At 43.5% G+C, this 17798-nt stretch overlaps 2 protein-coding genes across 4 annotated transcripts; one reads left to right on the top strand and one right to left on the bottom strand.

Moving 5' to 3' along the window:
* The first annotated feature begins 4676 nt into the window (after positions 1-4676).
* LOC127773559 (serine/threonine protein kinase OSK1) lies at positions 4677-9109 on the top strand. Of its 2 annotated transcripts, none has more exons than XM_052299662.1 (11): positions 4677-4844; positions 5377-5554; positions 6318-6502; positions 6727-6909; positions 7010-7141; positions 7235-7420; positions 7513-7602; positions 7678-7761; positions 7894-8034; positions 8122-8349; positions 8640-9109. In XM_052299662.1, the coding sequence occupies exons 2-11, from the start codon at positions 5380-5382 to the stop codon at positions 8751-8753; spliced, it is 1518 nt and encodes a 505-aa protein (XP_052155622.1). In that variant the 5' UTR covers positions 4677-4844; positions 5377-5379; the 3' UTR covers positions 8754-9109. The 2 variants fall into 2 exon arrangements, with proteins under 2 accessions (XP_052155622.1, XP_052155621.1); XM_052299661.1 differs by having other exon boundaries at positions 5373-5554.
* Positions 9110-9193: 84 nt separating this feature from the next.
* Positions 9194-12000, bottom strand: LOC127773560 (heat stress transcription factor A-4d). Of its 2 annotated transcripts, XM_052299663.1 has the most exons (3): positions 11715-12000; positions 11003-11471; positions 9194-10765 (listed from the first exon to the last, which is right to left on the bottom strand). In XM_052299663.1, exons 2-3 carry the CDS (start codon positions 11237-11239, stop codon positions 9623-9625), a joined length of 1380 nt encoding a protein of 459 aa, XP_052155623.1. In that variant the 5' UTR covers positions 11240-11471; positions 11715-12000; the 3' UTR covers positions 9194-9622. The 2 variants fall into 2 exon arrangements, with proteins under 2 accessions (XP_052155623.1, XP_052155624.1); XM_052299664.1 differs by lacking the exon at positions 11715-12000 and having other exon boundaries at positions 11003-11627.
* Between the last annotated feature and the right edge of the window lie 5798 nt (positions 12001-17798).

Below are 17798 nucleotides of genomic sequence, written 5' to 3'. Positions count from 1 at the left end.
AAGATCTCAAGCAAGGCTTGGTTTAGTTTCTAACTTTTTATTCAAACTTCTAATTTTTCTATCACATTAAAACTTTCCTATACACATAAACTTCCAATTTTTCCGTCACATTATTTTAATTTCAACTAAACTTTTAATTTTAGCGTGAAATAAACACACCCAAATAAAGAAAACCTTGTGACGAGAAAATACGGCAGTACTGTTTGTACTGTACGGAGTAAGAGTAGTACAGTACTGTACTCCTACCAAGGAGGAAAGAGAAGTCCCGTGTCCTGTGACGGGAAAATACATGCCGAGGAGTACCTGGCAATGTACAAAATCATTGGTGTCTATGTTCAGCATGCATGGACATGAACTGTTGAAAAGGACAGTGATAGGATAAGTGATTGACATGATAAATGTACATCCTGCCGGGGCTATACAACAAGCTTGCGGTAGCTAGGGGCATGGCGTAAACCTGAAAGATTGTTTTTTAAAAAAAACAAGAGTAAACATCAAAGCGATCGATTGATCGAAGTAATAATATGAAAAGAAGAAAGAAAATCGGTTCCCTGCAGGCAGTATGATCGATCCTGACCATGTTAGCACTACTGCCGGCTGGATACTCCTAGATCGATAGATACCCTCCATGGCTCCATGTACCGAAAGCGAGCGAGCGGGAGAGACAGAGACAGTTGTCATTAGCTGAAAATGACGAGGGGAAAATGGATGAGTGATTAACGCACAATTAATTACTCCCTCCATCCTCTAATATAGTAAACTAGATAGAATACCAGATAATTATTTTAGGAAGGGTCTAATCCTATCCTAGGTTGTTATAGTCTGGGACGAAGATAGTAGTAAGTAGTATTAATTATTTTAAATTCAGAAAATAAATTTATTTGATTGCTTAAGAAAACTTTGATATAAAAAGTCTCTAAAAAGAACGTACTACCGTATACTCCCTCCGTTTCACAATGTAAGTCATTCTAGCATTTCTCATATTCATATTGATGTTAATTAATTTAGACATATATGTTTAGATTTATTAATATTAATATGAATGTGGGAATGTTTATAATAATTGACAAGAGTTGCTCCCAAACAGCTCAAACAAATGTAGCCTAAACCGTCCCATTCTTATAAACTATGTACACATATCTTAACTACTTTAAAAGTATGATTGTTTCTCTTCCTCTTCTTAAAAAAAAACCGCTCCCTTTATTTTGAATAAAAATCACTAAAATTGTGGTAAAAAAAAAAGCCAGTGCAGCCATTCTCCTTGTTCCCTGAAAAACCCACTCACCATCATAAAAAACTCCCTATAGAAACCGGTAAAAAAACTACCCTTAAAAAAAAATCTCATAATCCCGTTACTACTTCACCGTACCGCATCGTATGTGTAGCGTGTGGCTTGTGGCCTCTCCTCTCTTACGCCGTGTAACTTCTCGCTCGCTCGCTCGCTCGGGACATCGCCGGCGAAACATGGCGTCGATCGTAGAATATGCATGCGCGGTGATGCTAAATTCTCTACTCGCGAAAGACCACCACTCACCCATCGCCCATCGGCGCGCACACGCACACGGCACACCTGGTGCGGCCGTGCGGGCGCGGGTGAGCCGCACAGGAAAAGAGAGCAGCAGAGCGCGGCACAGTGCCTCACTGTGCCGCCTGCGCGCGGTGCGTGCGCGTGTGTCGTGCACTTGTGCTGTGCCCTGGTCAAAGCGCCGCGCCGGGGAACAGCAACGCAAGCAAAGCGAGCGAGCGCGCGGTGGTGGGCACACCAAGGAAAGGAGTAGTACGTACTGTACGCGCGCGGCGGCCGGGCCGTGCGCACGGGCGCGCACCTGGCTCTGGCTGGCTGGCTGGTTGGGGTTCTCTGCCCGCCTCACGTGGGGAGGAGTCGCGAGCATGCAGCGACGCCCTGTAGCGATGGATGGATGGCCAGGACGGCTCGTCTCTATCCGAGACCTGGGAAAGGGATGGGGTATTGGGGTGTCGTCGTCTTGTTGTGTGTGCCTTTTTTGATGCTACGCGCCACGCATCTTGCGGTGGTTTTGGGAGCCTCGGCCGGCCGGCCCTGGCGCCTGGCGGCCTGGGCTTTTGCAGGAAATGGGCGGCACCTGAGTCGTTGTCTCACCTGCCGCTGTTTTGGAGTACATTTGTGCTACTTGCACAAGAAAATTAGCCGTACATTTTGTGCACGTGATGTGTTTACGCGTGTCCAGTGGCTGGCGGTGAACGAACCGGTCACTTGTACAGGCCACTCAGGCGAAGTTGCAGAGTACAGTGGGCCATTCTACATCTACCTGTCTACTCTCATTGGGCCTAAAAGATATCGCAACAAGAAAGAGAGCCCACAGCAAATCACGCCTAGTGGACCTTAGGAGTTAGGAGCCCGTTCAGCCCAGAGGAGGAAGCAGATCATAACGCACCGGGGCCTTCCAAAGGTAGCGACTGGCTTTCCGTTTGTCGTTACACCATCGTCATGGGCCTTATGGCAATGGCACAGTACTGTACTCCCTCTCTGTCTCTTTCCTAAAAAAACAAATTTAAGATTTAACATGACATATTCTAATCCAACGAATCTGGATATGTCAAATTTATTGTACTGTAGTACTAAGTCATATTCAGTTATATATTTATTTTCTTAGAACGGAGGAAGTAGTACTACTTTGTCCTAAAAAAATAAACTGTAGCTAAAAATCTGGACACGCATGTGTCATCTGTCCAGATTCATAGTATGATTAGTTTTTTTTTTCCGACAGAGGGCTACTTCTCTAGTTTTTTTATGGTTGTCCTAGCCTATTCTTCTCTAGAAGATCTGCGTGATCGAAACAAGGAGTGCAAAGACAAGTGCAGGTAGAGTCAGATCAGACGTCTTTGCACGCTGGTATTTGTAGCTGGATTGCTGGAAGCTTTGCTCAGGGCACCCGCAATTCGACCCCTGCTTGAGTGGCAACTAAGGGTGAGTTTGAGGAGGAGTTTGATAAGATTAGAAACATACGCAAAATGAGGTGAGCCATTAGTGCATGATTAATTGAGTATTAACTATTTTAAATTTTAAAAATAGATTAATATGATTTTTTAAAGCAACTTTCCTATAGAAAATTTTTATAAAAAATACACCGTTTAGTAGTTTGGGAAGCGTGCGCGCGGAATACGATGGGCTTTCTCACCCAGTCCCCAGGAATGAACGCACCAAGAAACCTTGATCTCAGCTTTTCTTGTTAATATTTTCCTGTGCAATGCATTTTTTGTGGTGGTTAGCAGTGTAGTACTGATATAAGAGAAAAATCTTGGATTTGTCACCTTAGGCTGTGTTTAGATTACTTTAGATCCAAACTTCAGTTCTTTTCCATCATATCTACCTGTCATATACACACAATTTTTCAGTCATATCATTTTTAATTTTAATCAAAATTCAAACTTTACGCTAAACTACTAGCATTGTAAAGTGTTATGATATTATTGAACATGTAAAGGATGGATCTTGCTATAGTTCTGCAGCCTTTTCCCAACAGTATATGCCTGTGCTGTCCAATCATGGGAAGGGAATAATTGGGGCGGGACAAGCCGTTGGTTTTGCACGATGCCAATCGCGTTGCTCTCCCCGCCCGTTGAAAGCTCAGCACGGAGAAAACTTGCGAGTTACTCTCCTCTCGAGCTACTCGCAACTTGCAATGTTGCAACAGATTGTGCGCGCCGGCAAAGCCATCAGCCCATGCCCCATGCCCGTTACCGTGCCGTGTCACCAACAAATCAAACCGAGCGCCAGGTTATAGCGGGCCAGAGGCCAGAGGCCGCCGACCTGACCTGACACCGGTGGGTGTGTGACAGTGTGAGGAGGATCAAGAGGAATTCGTGTGAAACATCGCCAACAAAAAACGCCCAAATTTCTCGTGGGATTCGCGTGAAATCCGAGCAAAACTCGCAAAACCCGGTCGACTCGTGCGTGCGTGCCCTACCCCGTGTCGGCGTGTCTCGCGCATAGTTATTAAAACCGACCGGACCGGCGGTCGGACCGGAAAAAACCGGAACCAGCGCCTCCGCCGGTTCGGTCCAGTTAAAAGACCGGACATGCAATCAAACCGATATAAACCGGTTAGACCGGCCGGTTTTTATGAAAAACCGCTATAAACCGGAGAGTAAACCGCTGTTGAACCGGCCTCAGGCAGCATGTGCGTGGGAGTAGGTGCATGCAAGGGAGCGGTGGGGGGAAAAATGAATGAAAAATATGCTTTTGGGGGGACTTGAACACAGGACCACGTGGGAGGGAGGAAACTAAGCAACCACTGGGCTAGCATCCTTGTTGTGTTAGAAAGCAATAAGTAATATATTTAGTAACTATTGAACCGGGTTAAACCACCGGTTCGACCGGTTGAACCAATAAACCATCGAACCAAGAGCCTCACCGGTTCAATTACCGGTCCGGTCTCAATAACTATGTTCTCGCGGTGTCCCAATGGGACCCATCTCTGGTCGTTGCCTGTCGTCCGTCTCTGGTTACCATGCGACGCGACGCGATGCGAAGCGACGGCTCGCGTCGCGAGTCGCGCGACCCACCACCGACCCGGCCCACCGCGAGCGAGCGCATCTCCGCGCGCCACGAGGCCGCCGCTGGCAGGTGGGACCCACCTGGCCCACCACCACCACCTCCTCGTCCTCTTCCTCCACCTCCCCCTCTCTCTCTCTCTCTCTCTCTCCTCCTCCTCCTCTCCTCTCTCCCGTCACGGGCGCATCTCTCTCTCTCACTCCCCGCACCGCCGCGCCGCGCCGCCGTCGCCTTCTCGGGCGAGGGCGAAGAGCCAGGGCTCCTGCTCGCCGCCGCCCCTTCCCCTCGTCCGCGGCGCGCCGGAGGTCAGGTAGGACCCCCCCTCCGCCATCCCTCTCTCGCATACACTCTCACTCCTCCCTCCTCTTCATCATCCTCCACCACGTTGCCGGCGCGAATTGGCCCGAGCGTTTGGGACTGGGGACGTGAGAATTCCTCCCATCCCGTCCTGCTTCTCGTGGAGAGAGATTTCGCCTGCGGATGGATTCCGTACGGGCTCTCTCTCCGCGCCGCCAGATCCAGGAGGGGAGTTCGTGCCCGCGATACGCTCCAGTGGGCAATCCGGTTTCGCTTTCTGTAGGTTAGCTGGGCAGGCAATTTTCCCATGAATTGATTTCTGGGATTGGGGGGCGAGTTTCAGTCATCTTTTTCCGCGGGATAAATTGATGTTTGTTTTTGTGTTCCTACCGCAGTAAGTTAAACTATGCATCGGTAACTCGTCGAGATCCATTGATGTGCTGTAATATCGTACTTAATACTCCTGATTTGATAATAGCTATGAAGATTTTGTGTCTCCTAAAGAGCACAAAAATGTTAATATGCTTCGACTGGGACTTAGGTAGAAGATGGAGGGAGCTGGCAGAGATGGGAACCCTCTTGGCGGTTACCGGATTGGCAAAACCCTAGGGATTGGGTCATTTGGCAAAGTGAAGATCGCGGAGCATATATTGACTGGTCACAAGGTGGCAATCAAGATCCTCAATCGCCGTAAGATCAAGAGCATGGAGATGGAAGAGAAAGGTTGGTACTGATCCCTTTGACCCTTTTGTTCAAGATGTTTGTAGAATATATACGAAATGATAGATTCTTGGGTAAATATTTAAGGTCCATCACATGTTTCTCTAAATGACATACACTGCTGCTGATCCCCCAAAAGCACTCCCAGTCCCAAAACAAGTTTCATCTTAGGTTCCTTGTTTCCAGTTAGAGGGCATACATGAGTAGGTGCAGCTGGGTTTTGCAAAAAGGTGTCAGGGAAGTAGGAGGGCATGCATGAATCGCTGGTGCTGGTGGTGGTAAATTTCAGGTGGGAAGATGACTGATGTGGAAAAAAAGGGCTCAAATCGTATCTGGGTGGTTGAGGACAGAACTGTGAGCCTCATGTTGCTCCATTTGACAAACTATGAGCAACCTTAGGTGGCACGATTGGTTGGATCAGGCATTAATATTACAATCCAAAGACTTACACAAATTTAGCAAGAAGACATTATATCTTGTAATTTGTAGTATGCAGGAGCACATTTAGTTGAATAACGACACAATCATATTTCTAGAGTAAGACAAAAACTATTCATTCCTTTTGTGTAACAATGCCTTGTCGATCACCATTCACTTAGCAATATTCTTTGACTATGGGTCTAAAATACTGAATGTTTGGTCACAGTTGACCAGCCATGATTTGCTGTGTAAAGTGAAGTCTTTGAACCATGTTATTCAGTATACAGTCTGTTGCCAAACACTTTCTATCATTGATGAATAATCGTTTCGTGTTATTCCTTTGCAGTTAAAAGAGAAATCAAGATACTTAGATTATTTATGCACCCACATATCATTCGCCTTTATGAGGTGATAGACACCCCAGCTGATATTTATGTTGTTATGGAGTATGTCAAATCTGGAGAGTTGTTTGATTACATCGTTGAGAAGGGAAGACTGCAAGAGGAAGAAGCTCGACGCTTTTTCCAGCAGGTAGGCTTTGTACCATTTTCCTGGATTGGTTTTTAAGGAATACACTCAGTAATCCCATCTCTAGTTAGGGTTTGCACAAGTTCTAAATGCAGCAAGTCACTGTCAATTTTTCATTTTCTGTTGTTGCTTCCGCATTAAGATTTGGTAATTTTTTATATGCATTGTACTGATATGCTTCAGTTAGCATCCGAGGATAATTTTCTTTTGTTTGATCTTTGAATTAGATCATATCTGGTGTTGAATATTGCCATAGAAACATGGTGGTTCATCGTGATCTTAAGCCAGAGAACCTTCTTTTGGACTCCAAATGCAATGTTAAGATTGCAGACTTTGGCTTGAGTAATGTTATGCGTGATGGTCACTTTCTGAAGACAAGTTGTGGTAGCCCAAATTATGCAGCACCTGAGGTATTCATCTTGAATGATTTGCATTATTACTCCTTCTTCATGATTGCATAATTGCTTCTATCTTTCTTTACCTTTTTCAATTCCTTTTCCATTTGACTAGGTGATATCTGGTAAACTATATGCTGGCCCTGAAGTTGATGTGTGGAGTTGTGGTGTTATTCTTTATGCTCTTCTTTGTGGTACCCTTCCATTTGATGACGAGAATATTCCCAACCTTTTTAAGAAAATAAAGGTTAGCAAAGATGTGATATATCCTACTGATAACGGTGCTGCCTCATCTCCTTTTATATGTTAAAGTAAAACTCTGTCCGTTTTGATGTTCTAGGGTGGCATATATACCCTTCCCAGTCATTTGTCACCTTTGGCAAGGGATTTGATTCCCAGAATGCTTGTTGTTGATCCCATGAAGAGGATCACCATACGTGAAATCCGTGAACATCAGTGGTTCACAGTTGGTCTTCCGCGTTATTTAGCTGTGCCACCTCCTGACACTGCACAACAGGTTAAAAAGGTAACATGCTGCCATTATGCATCTAACTATTTAAAGCCGTATTCTGCTTTTGAAACTTTCAGTGTTTGATTTAATCAATGTGAGTTTTGTAGCTCGACGATGAAACTCTGAATGATGTTATCAATATGGGGTTTGACAAGAATCAGCTAATCGAATCACTTCACAAGAGACTGCAAAACGAGGTGTTTGCTTCACTCCATTGCTCTTCTTTGTTGTTTCTTGGGGAATGCATGACAAAGTTTCTGAATAATGTGCAGGCGACAGTTGCCTACTATTTACTATTGGACAATAGGCTGCGCACAACCAGTGGCTACCTTGGAGCTGAGTTCCATGAATCTATGGTATGTCAACTCATCTCTCTCTCTCTCTCTCATTTATTGCTTTCTATTGATTCCAAATTCCTGGCAAATGTGCTGTTCCCTGTAGCACTACAAAGTTTATGATAATTTGGTGCTTTGCTTTCTGTGATCCAGGAATCTTCTCTCGCTCAAGTAACTCCAGCTGAGACACCAAACTCAGCCACTGATCATCGGCAGCATGGGCATATGGAATCTCCTGGGTTTGGCTTGAGGCATCATTTCGCAGCTGACAGGAAATGGGCCCTTGGTCTTCAGGTTTTATGCTGTTACTATAAGGTTCTTATTTATTCACTTTATTTATTATAAGTTATCCTAATTCATTTGTCTGTATTTATTTAACAGTCTCGAGCACATCCACGAGAAATAATAACTGAAGTTCTTAAAGCTCTGCAAGAGCTAAATGTTTGCTGGAAGAAGATTGGACATTATAACATGAAATGCAGATGGAGTCCTGGTTTTCCCAGTCATGAGAGTATGATGCATAACAACCATGGCTTTGGTGCAGAATCTGCTATAATTGAAACTGATGAAAGTGAGAAATCAACCCACACTGTGAAATTTGAAATTCAGGTATCATTTTGAACTTGACATATGATTATTAACCCTGGGATCATGTACCGGTTAGAACCTTTGAAATGTAGATCTGTGCACGATCTAGTTAAGTCTTACATAGTTACGCATGCCTTTACTCCTCTATATGTGATGATTAAGCTGCAGAGTATTTATGAACTGTTACCATATTCATATTCCCTTAAGGCTATTTATGATTGAGGAAGTCCATATACCGCATCTTTTTTTGACGTGTAAAGTGTAATGTTTGGAATATTCAATTTATGCTGATATACTTCTAATTGCTGCAGCTTTACAAAACAAGGGATGAAAAATACCTTCTTGACTTGCAAAGGGTCAGTGGACCACAGCTTCTCTTTCTGGACCTGTGCTCTGCCTTTCTAACTCAGCTGAGAGTCCTTTGATTATGCCGTTGTCTGCTTCCCAACTGAACTTCCTGCAGCATACCGTGGATTGTCACGTTTCATTTAAGATATGTACATAATGACCATAATCCTCCAGTAGATAATATTTCCTGGAGTGTGTAGACGTTAGAGGCTGCCAGTGATGTATTTTGACGGTAATTGGCCAAACCAGAGGTAACAGGCAGGAGGCAAACCTTTCTCTGTTTTTGTATTTGCCGTTGTTGTTATATGACGGTTTAGACTTATCTAGAGTCCTTGAACCACTTTGCTTGTTTACGGTGATCTTTACTAGCCTGATTGCCCAGCCTGAGAATCACCTCTGTCGTTATAATGAAAGTTGAGCAGTTGGCATACTATTGTTGATCCTGCATTCCTTGACAGATGACCGTTGGATACATGCAGAGCTGTTATCTTTTTTTTTTCACATCATAATTACTCAGATTGGTTACCCATTTGCTTCTGTATGTGTTGACTGGAATGTTAAATAAGAATAGTTCCCTCTTGATTATACTAGACCGTGCAACGGTTCATCTGAGATCTGTGCTACCATTCATAAATCAAGCTGGAAATCAGATCATGAAATAGTCAGGTGTTAAGTTATTGAGAAATTCGAGCATAGATCTGAGATTTTAACGAGGAATCTTAGAAGGGCAATGGAGTACAAAAATGGATATGGTCTACTAAAAAAAATTTATGCACAGTAGTCAGCGGATAGAACAGAATCATAAATTGTGAAAGACCTATTGTAATCTAATAAAAGGTTGAAATCTGTAAAGTAACACGCAAGCCTCTAATCCGATCTAAGCTATAATTTACATCTTCGCTAATTTACACACGAACTATGAATCCGCGCAAATGGTATTACTGCATCAGGTATGCAGAGTCTGCTCGGCTGAAGCAAGGTGCCCCATTTGCTCGGTGATCTGATCAACCTTCTCCCGGTGATGGAAGCCATTGCAGCCTAATTCTGCTTTTACATCGTCCTTGAGAGACTCTTGTCTTTCTGACTCATCCAAACATGACCGTGGAGTCTCTGTGAGGAACCGCTCCCAAAACACATCGTTGGTCGGTCCATGCGAAGCTTCAGTTTCTGACGTGCCATCTTGTGAAGTATCAGTGGAGGAGGCAATCTCAGAATTTACATCAGCTTGTGTTGGGTATCTTGTCACATGGATATCTTCACGAATCTCTGCCATTGGCAGCTCTGGACTCTGCACAAAACCTGGAGACTCTGTGAGTTCAGTGGATAAATGGAGATGGGCATTCCCTGTGTTGGGTGAGCTGGGATGGAGGCTAGCTGGTAACTGAAGATCGATGCCTGTCTCCATTGGAGCAGTGTTCATCTCTTCAGGACATATAGCAGTGCTGGGTTCAGTACCACCATGACCATGGGAGTACATTTCTTCAGCAGCTGTGAAAGCATCATTTGCTCTCTGGAAGAGTTTCTCCAGGGAGACCAAGCTCAGCTCAACCCTGTCAAAAGCCTCACCATTGGTCACAGGAAGCACGGGAGGCATGGCCGGTGCATCCGTCCCAATTCCCTGGAACTGGAACACCTTCTGTTCTTCGCCCGCCGCGCAATCGTCGACGAAGAGATCCATCTTCGGGACCCTCCTCTTCTTGCTGAAATGGTCGGACTCCAGCAGCGAGCTCGACACGGCGCCACCGCGTCTCTGCAGCATCTCGCACAGGGAGGCCACGATGTTCTTCTGCCGTTGCTCCATCGCCACTAGCCTGCCTTCCATCGCCTGCATCTGCCAGTTGATCACGTACTGCTGCTGGTTCTGCCTCTGGAGGTCCGCGACGAGGATGCTCTTCTCGTACTTGAGCCGGTTGATCTCTTCTTCGAGCTCGCGCCTCTCCGATTCGGCGAGTGGTCCGTTTATCTGGTTCTGGAGGGAGTGGCTGTGCACGGGCTTGCGTCGATGGATGTTCTTCAGAAGGTGCGTGTGCCCTCTTATGAAATCCTCGTTTGCGAACTCCCATCTCTCAGGATCGATTTTTCGGAAACCCTGAAAGGAAGATGCCAATTGAAGTCAAAATTCAGCTACGGTCAAACCAACCAAGAATAAAGAACTATTTTACAGAAAATCAAATAGGCTATATAAAACCGGCTGCTGTGTCAATGGTAAAATCATCCAAACAAACCAAGAACAAGGAACTACTAATTTACAAGCAAACAGTAGTACATGATTGTTGCAATGTTTGTTTCGTTTCAAGAAGCAAAGGGGATTGTGTTTGTGACTCACGTAGGTGTTGAGCTGCCTGATGAAGCTGGAGAAGTTGTTGTGCTTGAAGTACTTGGGCAGCAGGTCACGGGAGAAGTCGAGCGGGTTCCACACGACGAAGCTGGCGCCGCCGGGGCCCCACGACACGACGTGGTTGGTCGCCGCGTCCTCCACCATCTCGTACGTCTTGATCAAGAACGGCGGCGGCCCACCGCCGCCGCCTCCGCCGCCGCCGCCGCCCAGGTTGGAACTCTCCATGTCAACCGCGCCTCTCAATTCTCAAACCAGCAGCTGCTCTGCACGATGCAAGAACGGAGCCCGGTCTTAACGCGCGCAGCTTCGCTCTCCCACGAACAAGTCTTAACCACCTGAATGGACTCGGCGCCAAATCCAACTCGCCACGGGCCAAAATTTTTCACATTGAACCGCGGCGCAAATTCTCACCGAGTCGCCAAAAGACAGCGACTTTCCGATCGAACGCCAACTAGTTCTGCAAAAAGAAATGACCAGAGCATCACATACAAGCACGTGTATACACAAAGGCGCCGCCTGAACAGTTCAAGCAACCATAGCCGTCGAAGCAAAGAATGCAAAGAAATTAAGAAAAAGAAAGCCCAGTGTATGTTTTTTCATTATCTCCTGATACAATCTTGCCTGCCATGCCAAGGCGCGCCGACACGATCGAATCAACCAGACAACCACGCGAAAACTCACAACCTTTCTCAATTCTCACCTGATCAGCCACGGCCACGGAGACGGCAGCAGCTCGCCCGACGACGCGCGCCCTGCACGAGCGGGAGACGCGAGAGGAGGCGGCGCGGCGGAGAAGGCGGTGGTGGTGGCAACGGGTGCAGGGCGTGCAGCCGTGCTAGTGCAGTGGCGCGCGCGCGTCGGCGATAATATAGAGGAGAGAACGGGAGGCGTGCGCTGCGCGCCAGCGCGAGCGAGCGTGCGGATTTCTCCTCTCTCCGGGGCGTTTGGTCGCTGCGTGAGACGGTTGACTGACCGGGGAACGAACGGGAGAGAGAGAGAGAGAGAGAGAGAGAGAGAGAGAGAGAGGGAGAGCGCAATCAGGAGCGCGAGGGCTTCTAGAAATGGACCGGCAGCACAGCGCGCGGTTCGCTCGGCCCGGCCGGGCGGCCGCGCCGTGCGTGCGTGAGCAACGGTCAGCGCGACAGTGGTACACCGGTGGTGGTCCGGTCCGACCGGAATCGATCGTCGCTGGTGTGCCTGGCTGGCAGGCTGGCATCAGACCGGTACTGGTAGTATTTGATTCAACCATTCAAATACCGCAACAGGATTTCGGGATACTGTGCGTGTTTTCCTGCATGCTTTTTCCATGGCCATAGTTAACTCATAGTAGTACTAAGTAATTAATAACGTCAGTACCTGGTACCTATCAAAAGCTACTACTACCTTCGTCCCAAAATAAGTGCAGCCATGACTTTCAGCGCCCAATTTTAATCGTCCGTCTCATTTGAATTTTTTTTATAATTAGCAATTTTGTTGTTATAAGATGATAAAACATGAATACTACTTTACTTGTGACTTATGTTTTTAATTTTTTTCAAATAAGATGAGTGGTCAAAGTTGGACGTGGAAAACCATGACTGCACTTATTTTGGGACGGAGGGAGTAGTACTCCATTCATCCCATAATATAAGGGATTTTGAGTTTTTATTTGCATTGTTTGACCACTCGTCTTATTAAAAAAATTTAAAATTATTATTTATTTTTTTGACTTACTTTATTATCTAAAGTACTTTAAGCACAACCTTTTGTTTTTTATATTTGCACAAATTCTTTGAATAAGACGAGTGGTCAAACAGTACAAGCAAAAAACTCAAAATCACTTATATTATGTGACGAAGTACTATTTTCTCTGTCCTAAGATATAATAAATTTTAAAGAAGGTCCAACGAATATTATTGATGAGCGCCGAATTTAAAAAAATACTATCGACAAGAGCAAGTTTCATGAAATACTATTATACATGTGACTTTGTCCTAAAAATACTGTCATCGTTATGGTTGCTAAGGAGGGTTCTGTTAGCAACCCCTCTGTTAAGTGGTATTGGATGGAAACTTTATTTAACATCACGGAATAAGGTGAATCCTAATGATAATAGCATTTCTGGGATAAAGTCGTTTATACGAGAGTATTTTTGGAACTCGCACTCATCAATGACATTTCTTAAGGTTGGACGTTTGTCAAGATATTTTTTAGATTTTCTCTAAATTTTACTTATGAATATGGATAAATGGGGTAGTAGCTTGTACTACTAGGTTTTGTTCGTCTATTACTTTTCCCAACTCATCTCTCTCGTTTTTCCGCATGCACGTTTTTAAAACTACTAAACGGTTTATTTTTTTAAAAAAATACGAAAGTTGCTTTCAAAAATCATATTAATCTATTTATAAAAAAGATAATACTTAATTAATCATGTGCTAATGAGTCGCTCCGTTTTACGTACGCCGAACATTAGGTCCCAACTACTCCCTCCGTCACACAAAAAATCCATTCCTAGCATCCGAAGGTGGAATTAGTAGATAGTGAGAATGACTAAAATATCCTTAATTATTGAAAAAAGTAATAAGAGTGATAGGTAGGTAAAAGGGTATTGCAGGAATAAAACTTCTCGTTTTTTATGTTGATGGTAGGTAAGATGGTAGTGTTGATGAAAAAATCGAACACACCGGCCTGGGAGATCTGCTTAACTCCAGTGCAGGTCCAAAGGTTGGTGAGATGCGGGCGTGCCAATCAGTTTGATCCTGCAACTGACAAGATATGCAAATAATAGACAAAACAGCCGATCGGCTGACAAGCCGATGGAGTAGTTCCAGCCGATAGCCGATAATAGCCGATGCCGATACCAGCCGATCGCGATAGGGTTTAAACAATCGGCTATATGTCTAATGTAGATAATGATATAAAGGCAATCGGCTGATGATGATGTAATATAGTAATATAATCTAGTAGAAACCAATCGGCTAGCATTGCTATGATAGAATAAGCACTGATCCGAAGGTTAAAGCATACATCGGCTGGGGGTCCGATGTCATGAAATCCACAAGATTAGATTAAACAGTGAAACCTTTGTTGTCATTGGCTAAATCCAATTTATATGTATGTGCAATCCTTATGAGCCGATGCAACGTCCAGATAACTCACCGGCTGAAACCCCGATAAAACCCTAATTGGCAATCAAGAAGCAGGCTAGAGATTATGGTTCTAAGCACGACTTAGTAGATCAAACTTAACTGATGCAGCACTAAGTACGAAAAGAAACATGATATCTAGACAATCAAGCTATTGACTGAGTTTTCAGGGTGGTAGATGTCTAAGATAATCTAATCTAGCAACACGATTTAGCCGATACCGGCAGAAACTCTAAAACGAGAAGCAGCTGATAGAGCTAAATTGATATGCTAAAACTAGATTAACAGAGACATATGATAAATAGGTAGGCAAATATATCATCCAAACCAGAGCAATGCAAGAGGTCGAATGTACTGATGCAGCCTTGAACAACGCCGACGTAAACGATACAATTGCCTGGCCGGCGGAACATTGGACTTACCCCTTAGCCGGAGATCGAACACCGATGCAGCCCCGCGTCAGGTGCCAAGTTCCGCCGGACGATAAAATAAAGTAGAAAAGGTAAAAGGTGGCGATGCGCCGAATTGTATTGATTATGAAGATAGATTATATAGACCCCGGGTGTACATATTTATACCCATGGGTTGATACAATTCCTTGTCAGACAAGAAAGAAACTTTTCTAAAGATAAAAGGAAAAGATAAAGTTCTTATAGGACACTAAACACACTTTCCTAAAGATAAAAAGAAACTAACAAACTATTCCTAATTAATAGATAACTTTCCATGCCGCATTCTCTTTGAACTCGGTCTCTTCTGGATAAGCTTCATTTAGTAGATCAATTTCCTTAACTGAATATAGCAAGAATCCGACAACTGACGACTTGACAACTCTCATCGGCTAATCTCAGGACTTCGAAACCGATGTTTACTCTAAGCCGATGACTACTCTGGGCTTATGTTGTTTTTTAGACAAAATTCAAATTCTGGAAGTTGATTTTTTTTTTTTCACGAAGGGAGTGCATACTACATACGAACTCAGCCTAGCAGTACTACCATGCACTTGACACCGTGTCTTGCTCTTGTATCTCCACCCTTTCCACACGGGAAAAAAACTACTACTCCAGCCGTTTCAAGTTACAAGGCTTTTTATCTTGGTTAAAGTTAAACTTTTTCAAGTTTAACTATGTTTATAAACAAATATAGTAATATTTATAATACTAAATTAGTTTCATCAAATCAATAATTGAATATATTTTCATAATAAATTTGTCTTGGACTGAAAATGTTACTACTTTCTTTTATAAACTTGATCAAACTTAAAGCGGTTTAACATTGACTAAAGTCAAAACGTCTTATAACCTGAAATGGATGCAGTATTTCACAAATCTTATTATTTCATACTGCTTCTAAAAACCAACAGCAGTGCACAGCTAGGCAGACTGGCAATTAGCATGTGCCTCTTCGGCTCATCCTTCTTTTTTTTCCCCATAGAGAAGATATGAAACTACTGACCGCTGAATAATGTCAGTGTTCATGGATTGGAAAAATAACTTTCCCCCTAGCATGCAAGTAGGCTGATTATGCCCTCCCTGCAACCTGGAAGGAGCCTGGGGTACCACATTTCTCTGGACACCCCGGTGTGATAGTTGTATTCATAGAGACCAATTTGCAAAACACATAAGTACAGCCAAACCCTCAGCCAGGAATCTTTGAACACCCCTGCACACCCGGAGAAGAGGAGAAGCAGCCCCGAAGCTAACCACGAAGTAATGATCCACCAGATGCCATCTTTGTGTCGCATCGATGGACAAGAAAACATCTAACAAACCTGTCACCCACTGTACATACATCATTTGAATTACTGTAGTTGATCACCATCAAACATTCAGGAGCCAGCCAAAAACGCCATCCTGTTCTGCATTCTGCATGCATGACTGATGAGAAACCAGGTCATCAGTCTCCGCACCTCCACAGTACCGCGTGTGAACTCGGCGACCGTTCCAATGCCAGATTTTTCACCTCATCCCGGTGGAAATTTCATCGCGTGAATTCAGCATGTGGCTGGCTGGCGGCAACGCAAGGCGTCTATATATGCCGGGAACGACAGCGATGTCTGGAAGCTTCCACTCTCTTTGGTGTCATGGTGTGCGTTACTACCTTACCTGCTCTTTGTCCCAAGAGAACTAGGCCATATTTAAGTTCTCGAAAACTTTTCGTAAAAACATCACATCAAATTTTTATACATATATGAAATATTAAATATAAATAAAAAAATTAATTGCATAGTTTACATGTAAATCATGAGACGAATCTTTTGAGTCTGATTAGTCCATGATTAGTCACAAGTGCTACCGTGACCCACATATGCTAATGACAGCTTAATTAGGCTCAAAAGATTCGTTTCGCTGTTTACAGGCGAGTTATGAAATTAGTTTTTTATTCGTGTCAAAAACACCTTTCAACTTTTGGTTAAACGTCTGATGTGACACCTAAAAATTTTTATTTCACCAACTAAACAAGCACTAATTAAACACTGCAACTTTGACTATGTTACACACAGGAGGGGCCTGTACAATTAATACTATAACATGCAGCAGATGCATTTCAAGGCAACTGAAAAGTACTTGGTTAATTAACTATCCTCTGCTTCAGGTTTCTGAAGATTGATTACTATCTGATCCTATCATTGCTCGGTGTTCTAGATGAACAACGACTTTTTGATGCAAGTCTCAGTGATGATTTCAGCTGAGTTAGCTTGCCCTGATCTTCTAGATTGTACAGCCGAGGATCAGTACAGACACATGGTCTGAACTATGACAAAAAATGTGATGAACTTTTGTTGGGATGGTAACATGTGACAGTCGTATTAATATTCAGTATCTGCTTCTAGAACGAGGCATGCGGCAAGACAAACGTACCGTCCGGATTCAGGTGATTCTGTTATTGACAATTTAACAAACCTCAATCTAATTATTATGACAAGATATTGGTCATCGTTCTCTCAGAAAAGCATCTCCCTGGTAATTTAATTCTTTTAGTGACCAGAGTCTCATCGCTTATCCAAATTTACTAATAAATCAAAATGATTTATTAGGAAATAAAATTAAAATTAATTTATAGGTAAAAATATTATATATTTATTCGTAGAGACTTAAAAGCTAACGCTAATAAGATATTATATTGAAAATATCTTAAAATCAATTTTAAAATTAAATTCGAAAATTTAAATTTTGGTTTTTCTTTGATTCAATGGAGCTCCTAGTTAACAGTTACTAATACGGAGTAAAATTTGACAGATTTCAACGAAGAAATTTGTCGAAGTTTTTCGAACATCTGACTCAGAACTTAATTACTCTTCTGACTGCCTCTTGTTAGGGTACCGGATATGATCGACGACTGTGCAGGTTTATGCCTTGGTTAACAAGAAAGATGTGAGCACAATTTTCTAAGGTTGCAAAATATGTGCACGTCACAAATCCTCCAGGATTATTGTTCAACCCAAGAATCTTAGAATCGTTACTTCAAGTGAAACAAATATACTGTACTTATCTGCAGTCTGCAGAGACTTTTATTTCCTGTAATATTTGTGTTGAATCTCATGGCCTTATTAATGGTTTTTTTTTCTTTCCTAAAACGTCTGGAGGGACATGAATCATGCTGTAGTTATCCTTTTTTCCTTCTCAATAATTCAAAATTCCATTCAGGGACACAAAATA

The sequence above is a fragment of the Oryza glaberrima genome, chromosome 5 (assembly GCF_000147395.1).
Source record: "Oryza glaberrima chromosome 5, OglaRS2, whole genome shotgun sequence".
NCBI lineage: Eukaryota > Viridiplantae > Streptophyta > Magnoliopsida > Poales > Poaceae > Oryza > Oryza glaberrima.
The sequence above is the reverse complement of the archived record's forward strand: the minus strand, read 5'-3'. Positions and strand labels throughout refer to the sequence as shown.

Coding starts and splice junctions, on each gene's coding strand:
- LOC127773559 (XM_052299662.1), top strand. CDS start 5,380: ATGGAGGGAGCTGGCAGAGATGGGAACCCTCTTGGCGGTTACCGGATT. Junction 6,503..6,726: donor CTCGACGCTTTTTCCAGCAG/GTAGGCTTTGTA, acceptor TCTTTGAATTAG/ATCATATCTGGTGTTGAATA. Junction 8,350..8,639: donor CTGTGAAATTTGAAATTCAG/GTATCATTTTGA, acceptor TAATTGCTGCAG/CTTTACAAAACAAGGGATGA.
- LOC127773560 (XM_052299663.1), bottom strand. CDS start 11,239: ATGGAGAGTTCCAACCTGGGCGGCGGCGGCGGCGGAGGCGGCGGCGGT. Junction 10,766..11,002: donor TCAGGCAGCTCAACACCTAC/GTGAGTCACAAA, acceptor TCTTCCTTTCAG/GGTTTCCGAAAAATCGATCC.